Source organism: Erpetoichthys calabaricus, chromosome 3 (genome assembly GCF_900747795.2).
Source record: "Erpetoichthys calabaricus chromosome 3, fErpCal1.3, whole genome shotgun sequence".
Classification (NCBI taxonomy): domain Eukaryota; kingdom Metazoa; phylum Chordata; class Cladistia; order Polypteriformes; family Polypteridae; genus Erpetoichthys; species Erpetoichthys calabaricus.
The window spans coordinates 161,285,446-161,300,676 of NC_041396.2; the positions used below are offsets into that span (position 1 = coordinate 161,285,446).

Genomic DNA, 15,231 nt, shown 5'->3' on the forward strand with positions numbered 1-15,231 from the left:
TACTACAGAGATAGCAGACAAGTACATTACCTTAGAACATTAGAACAATCTAGATGAGAACAGGCCATTCAGCCCACAAAGCTTGCCAGTCCTATCCACTTATTTCTTCCAAATAAACATCATGTCGAGTTTTCAAAGTTCCTAAAGTCTTACTGGATACCACACTACTTGGTAGCTTATTCCAAGTGTCTATCGTTCTTTGTGTAAAGAAAAACTTCCTAATGTTTGTGCGAAATTTACCCTTAACAAGTTTCCATCTGTGTCCGTGTGTTCTTGATGAACTTATTTTAAAATAACAGTCTCAATCCACTGTACTAATTCCCTTCATAATTTTAAACACTTCAATCATGTCACCTCTTAATCTTCTTTTGCTTAAACTGTAAAGGTTCAGCTCTTTTAATCTTTCCTCATAATTCAACCCCTGTAGCCCTGGAATCAGTCTAGTCACTCTTCTCTAGACCCTTTCTAGTGCTATTATGTCCTTTTTGTAGCCTGGAGACCAAAACTGCACACAGTACTCCAGATGAGGCCTCACCAGTGCATTATAAAGCTTGAGCATAACCTCCTTGGACTCCACACATCGTGCTATATAACCTTACTGAATTATGTTCTGCCTCTTCCCCTAAGAATTCTGCACTGTAACAGATTTGTGCTCACATCTTTGACAGAATATATATTCATTTGTGTATTTTCTGAAACTCATAAATCAAATCAGGTTAATGGGAAATCAAATATTTTCCCTGCAACATTGAAGGTAAGTCAGGACTGAATCCTACAATGTGCAACCCCTCATTTACTTACAAACCCATATAAGCTTATAAAGGATCATTAAAACAAAAGTAACTGGAGAAAATACATCTAGGCACAGGTAGAATATGAAGATTCCACAGAGACAAGATCCAGTCTGAGATTCCAACTCCACTTTCTAAAAGAATAAAGTATCAGTGCCAATCAGTGATGCACCATTTACAGACAGACAGACCCCCAACAAACATATATTAAAGGAACAGTTCACAGTTGTTTTCTTCCTTGCTGTGGGCAAGAGGAGTCTGCACTTTTCAGCTTAGTTATTTAGTTTTCATTATTTTGAACATTAATCTGAAAGTATCAGCTAGTATTAGTTGCATGCTGTGAACTGGATGGCAAAATCTGCACTAAGTAACTTCAAGGCTACATTCTTCCTCATCATATTAACTCAGGGAATAGAATGCCCTGAATGCCCTGTCATTTTAATTGTGTTCTTTAAGACAAACAATAGCATTTAAAATGAAAAATGTTAAAGAAAAAATGCAGCAATGTCTAGCTTGTTGCACTTTTTTGATGCTACTTATAATTTTAGCAGTGTGGTATGAGACTGAATGAAAATGGTGAGCTGGCAACACAGTACTGCTGCTGTTTTTAATATGGGTGTGCTAAAGAGTTAAAATATTCTTATACAGCTCAAAAATAAAATCATTACAGAAAGAAGCCTCTATAAGCAAGACAGTAGTCTTCATGCAACAGCAAAAAAAAGAAAACACACACACACACACAATTTTAATATTTAGCATTCAAAATTTAACTTAGACAAGGGTCAGAGGAAACACGTTATATAATACCATAGCTAGTCATTATTCCTCTCCATGCCACCAATTTATACCTGAATAAAATGATTATAATTGGATCTGTTAACTATGCACTGAGTTGTCTGGGCCATAAAAACGATCGATCCATCTGTTTTTTTTGACTTGTGTGCAACCTATTTCATATGGTTTAAAGCACTTGTAATTACTCTCCATTCCTAAATGCACATATCAAAAGATAGTGCCACAGCATATAGAAAACATTTTAGTTAAAATGTTGTGTTCATAAGACTTACTTCAGAATTCACTTCAGTTTTTTTGTCTGACGCATCCTGACTCATCAGTATGTGAAAACCTGCACATATGATACATCATTTGACACATCTTGGTGCCTTCTATTTTTGACCTTCTTACACCCATTTTAAGCCATTTTGGATCAAATTTTGTGCAATAAATTATATCCTTATGATAAAGAGCAAACCAATATGTGTCTTTAGCAAAAATGATTAGAGGGATTTGAAATTTGGCAGTGCACATCAACAGACTCCAGGGGTTCACCCCCTAATGGGGTACAAGGGGTCAAAGTTACTCCTTTTTACAAATTTTGAAAAAATGGGGATCGATAATATAGTCATGTGGAGTGTCATTTTATGATATTTCAAGGTTTCTGATCACAAATATGATAATATTTTAAATATTTTATTATCAGTTGTGCTATCCCTCTAAGTGCCACTCCCAGAAGGTTGAAAGTGACAAACTGCAAACATTAGCATGTGTGGTATTGGTTTACACTGTTTCAAGGTCAGGGGGTTAAGACTATGATGTTATTTTTGATGTTTTACTTGGAATTTAACCCCATATGGACCTCTATCAAAGGGTAAAAAAAGCAAGTTTCTATTACAGTAAAGGAATATTTGGACTTCAAGCATTTAAATTAAAGCACACATTTTAATATTTTAAATACTTGATTCTTTTTTATTATGTACTTCTGCCTCATAAAGTAAATTATTACTTTTCTTTTGAACACCCTGAATTAGAGCAGCTTAAACTAATTCAGACTTTTTTTAATTTGATGCTATGGTAAAACTCTATTCACCACTTTAACTCTTATTTGCACAATTTGGTAGCCTAGTATGTTTAGATCTATTTATTCATTATCTAACCTCATTTTTCCTCCAGTGAAAGATTGTGAGCACCTGGGGTTTGTCCTGGCACCATCATATTTAAGATAGAAAGTAATGATTGCTAGGAGTTCTCACTTACACATGGTCTTTTTGAATACACACAGCTCCGACTTTAGTGTATGGGGATGGCATTGGATTCTTGTATAATTCCCCATCAACTAGAAAACATGTAAATGTCCCGCCAACCAGGAATAAAAATATAGTTTAAACAGTATAAGACAGTAATGGTATGCAAAAGCTGAGAAACATCAAAGTTATCTATTTGTGCATTCCTGCACTCATCTCATCAGTTCTCAGATTCTGAGGTGGCTATAAACAATACCTAGCAGTGTATTCTAAAAGTCTGATACAACATCACATTAGGTTATTCTAAAATGCTGTTTAGAAGAATCTGTGTATTCACTACTCCAGATAACAGGAGTTGTTAATTTATGCTTGTTCTGTCTCAGAAGTATTTTTAATTCAAAATATATTACTATATTGTTAACAACTTTGCTTTGAACTATGTGGAACTTGTGCACTGACATCCATTGTAAATACTCGGAGGGTAATATTGAAAATAATGAAAAACTAACTGGACTGGACATTGCCTGCTACTCTCACTCATGGGTATTTCTCAAGATAAGAAAACAATTTTAGCTTTTACATGACTGCTCATATCTTTTTCCATCATATACAAATGTTCCCTTTACTTGTTCCACCCCAGTTAAACAAGAAACAAGTATAAAAAGTGTTCCATTTACAACCACACCAACTAAATTAAATAACAGGGCAGGGAAAAGTAAAAGTATGCTTAACATAGTGAGCGTACTATAGATTTTTTTCCACACAAAGTGCAGCAGAGGCTGCTGGATGGTCTGATATGATGCAGTATGGAATGTCCACATGGTCCTGTAATTATAAAGCAGTATATATATATATATATATATATATATATATATATATATATCCATCCATCCATTTTCCAACCCGCTGAATCCGAACACAGGGTCACGGGGGTCTGCTGGAGCCAATCCCAGCCGGCACAAGGCAGGGAACCAATCCCGGGCAGGGTGCCAACCCACCGCAGGACACACACAAACACACCCACACACCAAGCACACACTAGGGCCAATTTAGAATCGCCAATCCACCTGACCTGCATGTCTTTGGACTGTGGGAAGAAACCGGAGCGCCCGGAGGAAACCCACGCAGACACGGGGAGAACATGCAAACTCCACGCAGGGAGGACCCGGGAAGCAAACCCAGGTCCCCAGATCACCCAACTGCGAGGCAGCAGCGCTACCCACTGCGCCACCGTGCCGCCCTATATATATATATATTTATTTTTATTTTTTTTTCCCCCCCAGTGCAGAAGATTGTGTTTGCTGACAAGTGATAAAAGAATAACCATCCAGGTAATGCTAATAAAACTTTTTAAGAATATTGTATATACATTCAGTCACAGGAAATTCAAAGTATTGATATATTGTATTATTCTTTAACATATTGTACCTAATTGTTGAAATGACTAGTTTATTAAAAAGTGGGACTGCAAAATGACAAAACAGTAGGAACAGTTTCCAAAACTGACTTGCACAATGATTTTGTGTAAACCACTGAGGGTGCTTTGAGTTTTCTTTTTTATGCTGGTGAAGATATGTTAATGGTTTCTATATTTGATATTTTTTAAATAATGTTTGACCTTCATCAAAATGGAAGTACTTATTAAGCACATAACCAAAACTTGCCTTCTGTAACTTATTTGCTTTACTGACTACATGTATTTTACCTTTAATTGTTGAACCCTAATGGTTCCTGAAATTTAATGTTGGTGGTGAATACGTCTCTGTCAGTGAGGAAATTATTTTTTTTCCATTGGCTTCAAATTAAACTCTAATTTATTATTAAAGTGTCTCAAGAATTATGTCTTCTATGAAAAAGGTTCAGATACACTTTGTTAACAGTGCTTTCTTGATTAAAGTAAGTGTTTAGTGTTTAAGTGTTTTTGCATTCTGTGTTTACAATACCAAGGTGTAGTAGTAGGCCGTTTAACAGTGTTAGCCATTATGGATGCAATGAGAAGTCAAGCAAAATTACACCTTTTATTGGCTAACTGAACAGATTACAATATGTAAGCTTTCGAGGCAGCTGAGGCCCTTTGTTCAGGTCTGAGCTGCCTCGAAAGCTTACATATTGTAATCTGTTCAGTTACCCAATAAAAGGTGTAATTTTGCTTGACTTCTCAGTACCAAGGTGCAAAAGGACCAGAGCGAATACAAGAATGACCAAAAAAAATGTCAACAAAACTTGCTTATCATTTTTTCTTCCTATTAGGAGTATAAACAGATTCTAGATGACAAGATCCCACACTTACTCCTTGATGTTCGTCCATTAGTAGAGTTTAACATCTGCTGTCTGTCATCTTCTATAAGTATCCTTTGACAATCACAACAAGGGTTCTAGATAAGATACCTGAGTTAGGTTAAAATGAGCATTTGACAAAAACAAACTTGAAAAAGAAAATTATGTGACACAGGCCTGGTTTAAAAATCAGTGGAACTACTCTGATATATAAAAACTGCAAGTAGATAGCCTTTTGTATGTTTGTCTGTAAAGTAGGGAAAGAATTAATCTTGTGATTGTGGATATGCAATACCTTGCTTTTGAACTTGATATGCATATAGGATTTCAGTTTTATCCATGTGAATAGTTATTTGATCAGTAGCTACAAATGTTAAATAATTCAGTCCATTTTAAATATTTTATTTCTTTTTAATTGTGCTTGCTTAGACCTATGAAGTTTCACTCTTTTTTATTATTACTTTTACTTTGGAAGGGCAATTTATTTTATATTTGTGTTATACATGTTGATGTGTTTTTATATCCAAGGCCAGTTTCATTGAATCCACTGATGGTGTTTTAAAGAGCCTTTGTGTTTTAATGCAGGCACAAGCTGAAAGTACCATTTAATAAACAAAATATATTTGCATGCATAATATGAAATTAGTCTATCTGTATCTTGTTGTCATATAATATGATTTATATTGTCACACATAAATAAATAAATTAAAAGTAATAGTGAACAGGTACTGTAAAGTCAACACAACAGTACATGTGAGAGGTAAGTTGATACAAATGAGAAGATCTTTCTTACATATTGTTTTCTTAATCTAAGTAAGTATGGGATTGATGTAGGTAATAAAGTAGGACCCTTTTAAGAAAGGCTTATTTTGACCTTTAAACTCTCACCAAACCCGGAATGCATCTGCTTTAGACACAAGGTTTCAGTCCACAGGCGCCATTTTATTAAAAACAGTAGTTTCAGATTACAGTCCAGAACACACCAGAAGATACTGATAGCTCTAAACATTATACATTGTGAAAGCTTGGGGGTGACGGAGAACCCCAAAGCCCAACACGAACACACTAAGACAATCCTGGGTGTTATATAAATACCTCACAAAAAAGCACCAAGCACAGGTCACTTCTCCTCCAAACACCTCTCATCTCTCCACCACACTGCTCTCCATCATTTGAGTGTTGGTGGTCCTCCTCCCAGCTCTGACTCGCCTGGACAATGGAGTGTGGTCCCTTTTATTGAAGACCAGGAAGTACGTCCTGTGCCAGGACTGTTGCCCATTGGAAGCACTTCTGGAGCACACTGAACCTCCACATAATGGGTAGTACCTCTGTCTGCAGCGCCCTCTTGCGGAAACCACAAACTCCAGGAGGACTATGCTGCTGGACTGAAACTCCCGGCATTCCCTGCCAGTTCCCAAATGGGCACCGATATTGAGGGCTGCTGCCATCTAGCAGCTGGGGGGAATAAACACCCTCTGGCAACAGTCCTTCCCTGTCCTCCTCTTTTATCCCAGCCAGAGAAGATTCTGCACACATGTCTGGTCAGGATGCTTGACCATTTGTCTTGGACTGCTTGCCTGGGTAAGGAACCATCCTCTTTTCTGGCTGGGATGTCCATCCATCCATTAGGGAAATCTTGTCCAGGTGCAACAACCTTCCCCATCTTGGCCAGGATACCTTTCTGTCCACTCGGGTCTTCCCGTCCGGGTTAAGGTATCTGCCCAACTCCTTGCCAGTATGCCCATCCATCCCATTTGCCACCAACAACATGCAATAGACTGTTCTCTATCTGTGTTCTGTTTTCTGCTGTTCCTCCTCACCAGTTGAGTGCTGTTCCTGATTCAGTCCCTCCTGACTGAGGCAAAGCTCCTTTTCAACCCGAAGTTAGAAGTATATCTTGTATATCGGTATTGCAAATAGGAAATACTTCATGGTCAGGCAGAACTTCAAAATGATAGGGTAGCCTCCTCCAGTAGCTCTGTCCAAGGACTCCAGAGGACCGTATCAGGAATGACCGTCCACACAGGTGACCAGTACTGCCTATGGGATACTCCAAACAAGTGTACTGGGTAAATACCAGGTCTCAGGAGGCAGCACCTGCCCCTTGCCCATCTCAATACCTTTTCACTATTTTGGCCTTGCAACGAAAATGTACCATCAAGCCAGGTCAAGATGTCAATGTATGCATATCCCTGGCTACAGTCCAACTTGCTTGCTCACATTGTTGACTCCCAAAGTTCTGTTCGCTTTTATTAAGATGAAGTAAGGCATACTTTAGTCTGAGCAGTTTCTGAAAGTCTATAGTTGCAGCACAAATATTGTTATCTCATGGGTGTAATTATACAATTGGCATTTACAAATAAAGCTACATGTAATGCTTCATGCAGTCACATCATACTCAGAAGATAAGAGAAAAGAAGCCATCAGACAGCTGTTCGACAGGTGTAACTATATTAGCCCAGCATGTTTAAAAATGCCTTAGTATACTAATAGTGTTAAAACAGTAACATCTTAATGATTACTATGAAAAACCATAATCACCATTTACCATTTAAAAACCATTTGTTAGTGTTTACCACATCATGTGGATTATCCATATGGGTGCCATTTAGTTGGTCTCCATATTTCATCACTTTCATTAAGTTTTTTTTTGTGTTCACACATTTAACCCCAATAGCACAAATGAGCAAGGTAGCCCAGTGTATCCACTTCTGGGTTACAAGTGTGACCAGTTACCCTCCTCTGAGAGATAAATGAATTAAAATATGTTCTGCCTCTTACTGTTTAACATCTGTGTGCATATACAGTATATGCCTTTCACAATATTTGATACCAGAGTACTGTACTGTAGTAATCTGTAAAAAAAAAAAAAATAATAAGATGGCTGATTTGGATAAATTGTATTTTTCATTACAATAGATAAGTAATCTCATTGTCTTTTTACTAAACAACATTTAGTGGGCTTTTTATATTTTTCTTGAGCAAGCAACAGCCTATTGAAATGTTTTTGTTAATTCACAATGTTTTCTTGCATCTTGCATAAATGTAGGGTACCTTTTTGTGTCTTTCTGAAAAAATATTTTTTCTATACACTGTATTCAGATATTCCTCTTTCAAATCTGGAGCAATGTAAACCTGAGGATATTGCTCTGTTGAAAGAAAAAATGAGAGAATATAAAAGAAACCTACAGTCTCCTGTGCAAGGTACAGCACTGCTAACCTTTATCATGAAAAGTATTTTAATATTGCTTTATTACTATTCTTTCTAATAATACTATGGAGTATTACTTTTTCATTATTAGCTGTACTGAGTACTTTAAAATCTTTCATGAAGCTTTCTGCAGTTGTAATATTGGCATACCTATGTACATTTTAATTACAAGGAATTTTATTGTTCTAATAGACTGAAAAAATATGCCTGTTTTAATAATATGTATGAACCTGAAATATCTCACATGGAAAATTTATGCATATTGTTTCATGTTTTCATAATTCAGTGCCTATGTCAGATTTTTTTTTAACAATGGCAACAACAACCACATTTATTTATATAGTACGTTTTCATACAAACAATGTAGCTGAAAGTGCTTTACAAAATGAAATTAAAAGATGCTAATATGAAACAAGATTAGGCAATAATATTATACAGTATGAAACAAAGAAAATGGTAAGGTTGAATGGCCAGGAGGACAGAAAAAAACTCCAGTTAGGTTAGAGAGAAAAAAAACAAAATCTGCAGGGGTTCAAAGGCCAAAGGACTGCCCAGCCCCCACTGGGCATTCTACCTAACAGAGATGTTCTAAGTCAGGCCTCATGGTTTTCTGGCTTCACATGGAAGAAACTGAAGATGATGGTGGTAATGTGGACATCTGGAACACCCGCCGTTCAATAGGGAATTGCAGAACCCAGAGGAAAATGATAATTCAGTGCCATATAGAGTAACAGGGATACAACTAAACTAAGGGACACATTACTTCTATTTATGTGGCGGTCCTACAACAGTTGTAATTCTTGACAAAAACTTTATATGTCGTACTTGCTACATGCAAACAAGATTTGTAACAATACAAGCATAATAGTTCAATATGAATGTTATATTTTCTGAGATTGCCTGTGGCCATTCCAGAGGTTGTTTCACTATAAACCACAAGATTACCTCTCACTATCCCTCCTCTAATTCTTAAAAGAAAATGTTAAATAATTTACACAATATTAACTATGTATAATGAGAACATGTGTGTGTCCAATTGGTATTATTTTTTATTAGTCATTTGTAATATAAAAATTACTCTTGATATACTGTAAGATTGATTGTCATATCATCCCTGTTACTATATACAGTATTTGGGAATGGTGTTCACTATTAAAGGACTGAAATGGTTTGCATGAAATGTGCAATGAATTAATATAAAAAGGACCATAAAACCATTGCTTGGAATATTAGCTAGCACCATTGCTTTGGACTTTTTATATTCAAATGTTCGTGTTTGAATCTGTTTTGGATAAAGATGTCATACTAATTTATGCTGTTGTAGCACACAAGTTCAAATCTTTGATGCTTGCCTATTGAGCAATCAATGAATCAGCACCTTTGCAAATGGGAACACTTTTATGAGGTCCTTACGCTCTTCTCAGTCAGGTCTGCAAGTAAATGGCCTGTATGTGACATCAAATCAAAATCCAGATACTTCATGTGTAGCTCCTACCTGAAAGAATGAGCTGAGACTCCCTTAGTGTGTCTAAAAAGACTCTTTCCTGTTCTGAGAATATCTTTCTAATTGATAGTGGTGTTGATGTGGGGTTCTTTGTAACTACGAAAGCGCATTTAGTCTTGTGTTGTTCTGTTTGGTTTAGAGCACTTCACTTGTGATAATCAATTTTGTAACACTTGTTCTAAAACAGTCCCCCACACTGGTGCTTACTCGATTCTGTTAACCTGTTTTGTAAGTATTGGATACAAGTGCCTGCTAAGAGCCTAAATGTAGAAGTACTTCAAACATTTAAGTATGCACTACACAAATAATCTTTAAAGTTTAAACTTTCATTTTAAATGAATTTATTACTTTAGGAATCATCTTTTGGATAATCAGTCCATTCATTTGCTCTGAGAAGAATACATTGTGTTCGTACATGTAAAGATAGCATTCATTTTCATTCTCTTTGTTGTTCTGTCTTTAATCTGAGCCACAGAATTGGTCATCACAAATAGAATGTAATGTCATTTTCTAACACACTTAATCTAGGCCATGGATGCCAAGGAGGCCTGAGCCTATTGCATCTATCATAGTGAGCAAGGCAGGAGCAAACGCTGCACAGGGCTAACACACAAACACCTAACACGCACTAGGGACAATATAGTGTCGCCAATTCACCTAACCTGCGTGTCTTAAGACATCCATCCATCCATTTTCCAACCTGCTGAATCCGAACACAGGGTCACGGGGGTCTGCCGGAGCCAATCCCAGCCAACACAGGGCACAAGGCAGGAACCAATCCCGGGCAGGGTGCCAACCCACCGCAGGACACACCAAGCACACACTAGGGCCAATTTAGAATCGCCAATCCACCTAACCTGCATGTCTTTGGACTGTGGGAGGAAACCGGAGCACCCAGAGGAAACCCACACAGACACGGGGAGAACATGCAAACTCCATGCAGGGAGGACCCGGGAAGCGAACCCAGGTCCCCAGGTCTCCCAACTGCGAGGCAGCAGCGCTACCCACTGTGCCACCATGCCGCCAATGTCTTAAGACAAGTGGGAGGAAATGCAGACTTCACGCAGGGTGGACCCTGGATGCCTTACTGTGAGGCAAAAGCTCTACCACTGTGCCACTGTGCTGCTGTAGAAAGAGAATGTTATTCAGTATTTTTTTCCACTACCCTATACTATCCCATTAGATAATTTTAACAGCTGGACAGGATTCCAGTTCATCACAAAACTCAGACACATGCACTGTAGTAATAATGTATAAGAACGTACCTTTACAGCCAGAAATCTGGAGAACTTAGCAAGCCCCCATAAGGACCAGAGAAAGACTGCCATACACAACACAGACTGTACTCTAGTTTGGAGCTATCCAAGATTGTTTCCTGTTTCAAAAAGAAATTTTGAATGGGTATGGGGTGAGGAGTGTTTGTCATTTTTTTTTTCTAAGCCTGTATTCTCTTCATGTCTGTTGTCCACACTTATATATTGTCTTTCTCTTTTTCTTTCTTAGTGTATGTTGTTTGCAAGAATGGAAATGATTCACAGAAGGCAGTATGCGCTTTACAGAAAATGTCCGGCTCTGAACTAGATTCCTTAGAGGCCAAAGATATCCAAGGAGGACTAATGGCTTGGGCGGAGAAGATTGATACAAAGTTTCCACAATATTAACTATTAATTGTTGGACTGAAAAAAATATATATTTATATAAAAGTATACATATGTGTGTCTAGCTGGTATGAATTTTTTATGAGTCATTTGTAATTTTAAACATTTTATGTTGATAATAAGATTCACTTTTTTGCCATTATGCTTGTTTTTAAATCAACTTCACTGACACAAAAAATGTTCCTTAGCAACTGTCAATATTTGCACACTCTTATCTCCAGCTGGACTTATTATGTATTGATTAGAGAGGTTTTTACTGGTATTGTTTAAAATTTGATCTACTAGACTATTTTTTTGCACTGACGTCAAACACAAAGTTCACATTAAAAAGAAAATTTATTATTTGCAATCATGTAAGGTGAATTATACTTCAGTACAGCTCTTAGTGTATCATATTTAGCAGGCTCTTACATTATTTTTAATATAGCCTTATTTTATACTGATATTTTGGTTTCCTCTTTTTCCAAAGATTTTTTGCCTCTATTTTCTGAAATGAGCTCATGTTCACTTCATAAAAGAACTGAAATATTTAGATTATGAACTTTCTGCAAAACCCTCTAGTCTAAAATAAACATTTGTGCAGAAGAAATTGTTCAGAAGATATAATTGTTTAATTCAGATATTAGATTAATCAATAAAAGTCTTTCACTGAGCTGGTGTATCAATTATATTAAGTAAATGAGTGGAGTCCATTGCCCATAGGTTTGGCATTTTTATAGAATTCTGTACACCTCAACAGTCAAGATCATTTTTTAAGTAGTTATCAATGTGTACAATTTGTTTATATAGCAGGTTGTCTCACCCACAAAGCATCACATGCAGGCCAGAAGAAACATTGTTTGACTCGAGAAACAAGACCTTATGAAGGTGTACTCCTTTCAGTCTTCAAAAAGCTAAACAAATAGTCATAATACCACCCTGTTTGTAACGTATCACTCTGAAACTTGTGGCAGGATCCTTGTGGATTTACCATCCAAGGACAGGCAGGGCCTACTCAGGCCCCTGCTAAATTTAAGAGAAAACTACCAGATAACCTAAAATGCATGTCTTTAGGGACACAGGGGGAATATGCAGACTAAACATAGACTTAACTCCTCGGATTTAGGCCCAGGATGCTACATCCATAAGTCAGCAGCACTAACCCCTGTATCATCCATATATTTTTCATTCTTGAAAAATAAAAAAAAAATACTAAGACTAGTTGAAGTAAAAAAAAAAGCAATTATAAGAACAATTATAATAAAAAGCCAACATCATCAAAAGTGAAAAATATTCCCATGTACTGTATACAAGACTTGTTCATGTCAAATGAAAGCTGAGCTATTTTGTGACTGCTTGGAAATTGAATGGAGAAGTACACTGCAGTAAAACAACAGAACAGCATTGTTTATATCATACTCTGCACAGATGAATACAGTAAGTGAAATAATAGTCATCAACTAATATAAAATTTACTCAGAGTGCAAATAAGGAGTATATGGTACATGCATAAAACTAAAACATTTGCCATTACAGTAAGCAAGATACAACCCGTAGGCCCTCAACTGTATATATACTCTGCAAGCATCAGTTACATGTTAATCTCTTTTTCCGTGTTGACATCCCTTGGTGATGTCCTGCACTCGCGTCACATGAATCAGACTTAATGACAAGTATGGACCCCAATGCCTCTTACGATAAGTTGTCGTGACCATTAAAAGTCCTTCTCCAAACCTAAAAAGTGCATGTGATTAAGATTGCCACAATTTCTCAGATATCTGTGCAAAGTCCAAATGTTGGTCTGTACTTCCAAGCCTGGGCTCATTGATTCCTCTTCATCTGAGGTTTTACTGTTGGCTGGTCTTTTTTTATTCTCGCACCCCAATTTTAAGTCGTCTTTGGTAGCTAAGGAATGTAATCCCTTTCAATCCAAAACAATTTGTTGTTACCATTTATTAAAAATGGTGACCACTATTCCTATCTGCAGGTTTTGCAGAGGTGTGCCCATCTATCTTGGAGTAATAGAGAGGTCCCTGAACAAGGTGCCGCTTTTAACATTAATTCCTTTCCTAATTTACGGAAGTGTATGATCCACTCTTGCAGATTTACCACTAAAAGGTTTTTTCATGCACCACATTGATCTTAGCCACATAAGTAAATGCAGTCTCTTTTCTGAACTGGATTTAATATCTAAAATGTTCTTTTTCAGGACTATGTTTCTCCACAATGCTGGATGGTATTGTTAAAAGTTTGACAGAATCTCACCCAAAAGTCATTCTTCTTGCACTCACCAAATCCTCCCATTCGTGAACCTTTACCTCAGTCAACCTTATTAGCTTACTAGTATTTGTTAGTCAAATTTAGAGAGCCTCCTGTCAACTTGGTGTTGAAAGCCACTCAAACTTGGAGGCCTTTCTCACCTTTGTTGCCCCTCTAGCAAGTCCTAGTGTTGCCATAATGACTGCCTTTTAGCATTAGCTCCTCATAGCTGATATCATTACAGAGGTCTTCAGCTGGAACCACTCAGAATCTGTGTGTGTCCCTCATCCCCCAAAGATGTCACAGAAACTGTTCCAGTCAGTGAGGGTTTAACTTACATCACACTGAAACATGAGCATTGGACACTTAGGCTTCTAAAACAGCTCACTGCAAAGTGCTAATGAGATGACTACTCAGCATCTCACGTTATTCATATGTGCAGAACTTATGGTTCCAGTTCAAATGAGATGACTACAAACTCATGATTGACATTTAGCCCAACATACATTGTTATCAGGAATAAGTATGAGCAGTTTTACATTTGAAAATTATGTTTGACATTGATAATAAAATCTAAGAACATTTCACCACTCCAGCTGAGATCAGGCAGACCACTCGTGTTACTTCACCATGCTAATGTTGAAGCCTCCCAGTTGTACTACAACATTAGTAGGCAATGAAACTGAATATTGTAATGGCTATCTTAATAAAAGGCACTGTGCTCTTGAGTTATTGCTTGTCACAAATGGCAGTCAAAGTTTTTCTTGGTGCAACTCAAAGTCACTTTCACTTGACCCACTTGTCCCCAACAGTACAGTCGTCACCTATACAATACCTGGCTTTGAGTTTGTGGATATCTGTACACCTGTCAGGAAGCTCTGCTTTGGGATATCTCCAGAGGAGGAAGGAGAACATTTCTGAACAAGATGCTTAGTTTCACGGATTATGCCGTGGCTAGAATAAAGTCTTTCTTGCCAGTATTATATTATGACCACCTTATCACAGGGGAAGTAATATTTCTTGTTCCAAGACTATTATTGTCAACATCTAGTGTGTTTGTATGTGTCCTATGTATTCCTGTGACCCATCTTCATCTTGCAGTTTGTGAGCCTATTTGGCAACATGGATACCCTGGCCACTAAATTCTCAAAAGAGAGCACTGTCTTCAGGCTTTGTTACCTGTTCCTGTCGACTCACTTGTAATATTTATATTGGTTTAAGGTGAACTGATTTATAACATATGTTGATAAATATTTTGATAAATATTTTGTATGTCTTTCTTTGTAAACTAGACATAGCAAATGTAATTATTAAATAGTGTTTCAGGAGCCATGTTTTACTTTATTGATGAGGACAGAGGTGCTTTGATGTCTACCTAACCAAAGGATGAGGAATTTATGGTGAAGGGGATGAAGCATCAGACCAGCTTGGCAAGGGTCACTGTGTTTGGACGTAGGGCTTGTAAGTCATCACCTGCAGGAAGGCCATAAATGGACTTAACAAAGAAACCTGGGGAGGAGTTGTACCTGAG

General features: G+C 37.2%; 1 protein-coding gene across 1 annotated transcript in view; it reads left to right on the plus strand.

Annotated features, from left to right (window-relative positions):
* Positions 1–14,965, plus strand: part of mocs3 (molybdenum cofactor synthesis 3) — a 69,090-nt gene extending 54,125 nt beyond the window's left edge. The window contains exons 10-13 of the mRNA XM_028797457.2: positions 4,096–4,143; positions 5,063–5,159; positions 8,192–8,293; positions 11,308–14,965. Coding sequence (XP_028653290.1) covers positions 4,096–4,143; positions 5,063–5,159; positions 8,192–8,293; positions 11,308–11,465 — 405 coding nt within the window. The 3' untranslated portion in view covers positions 11,466–14,965. The remainder of the gene's footprint in view (positions 1–4,095; positions 4,144–5,062; positions 5,160–8,191; positions 8,294–11,307) is intronic.
* Positions 14,966–15,231: the final 266 nt, after the last annotated feature.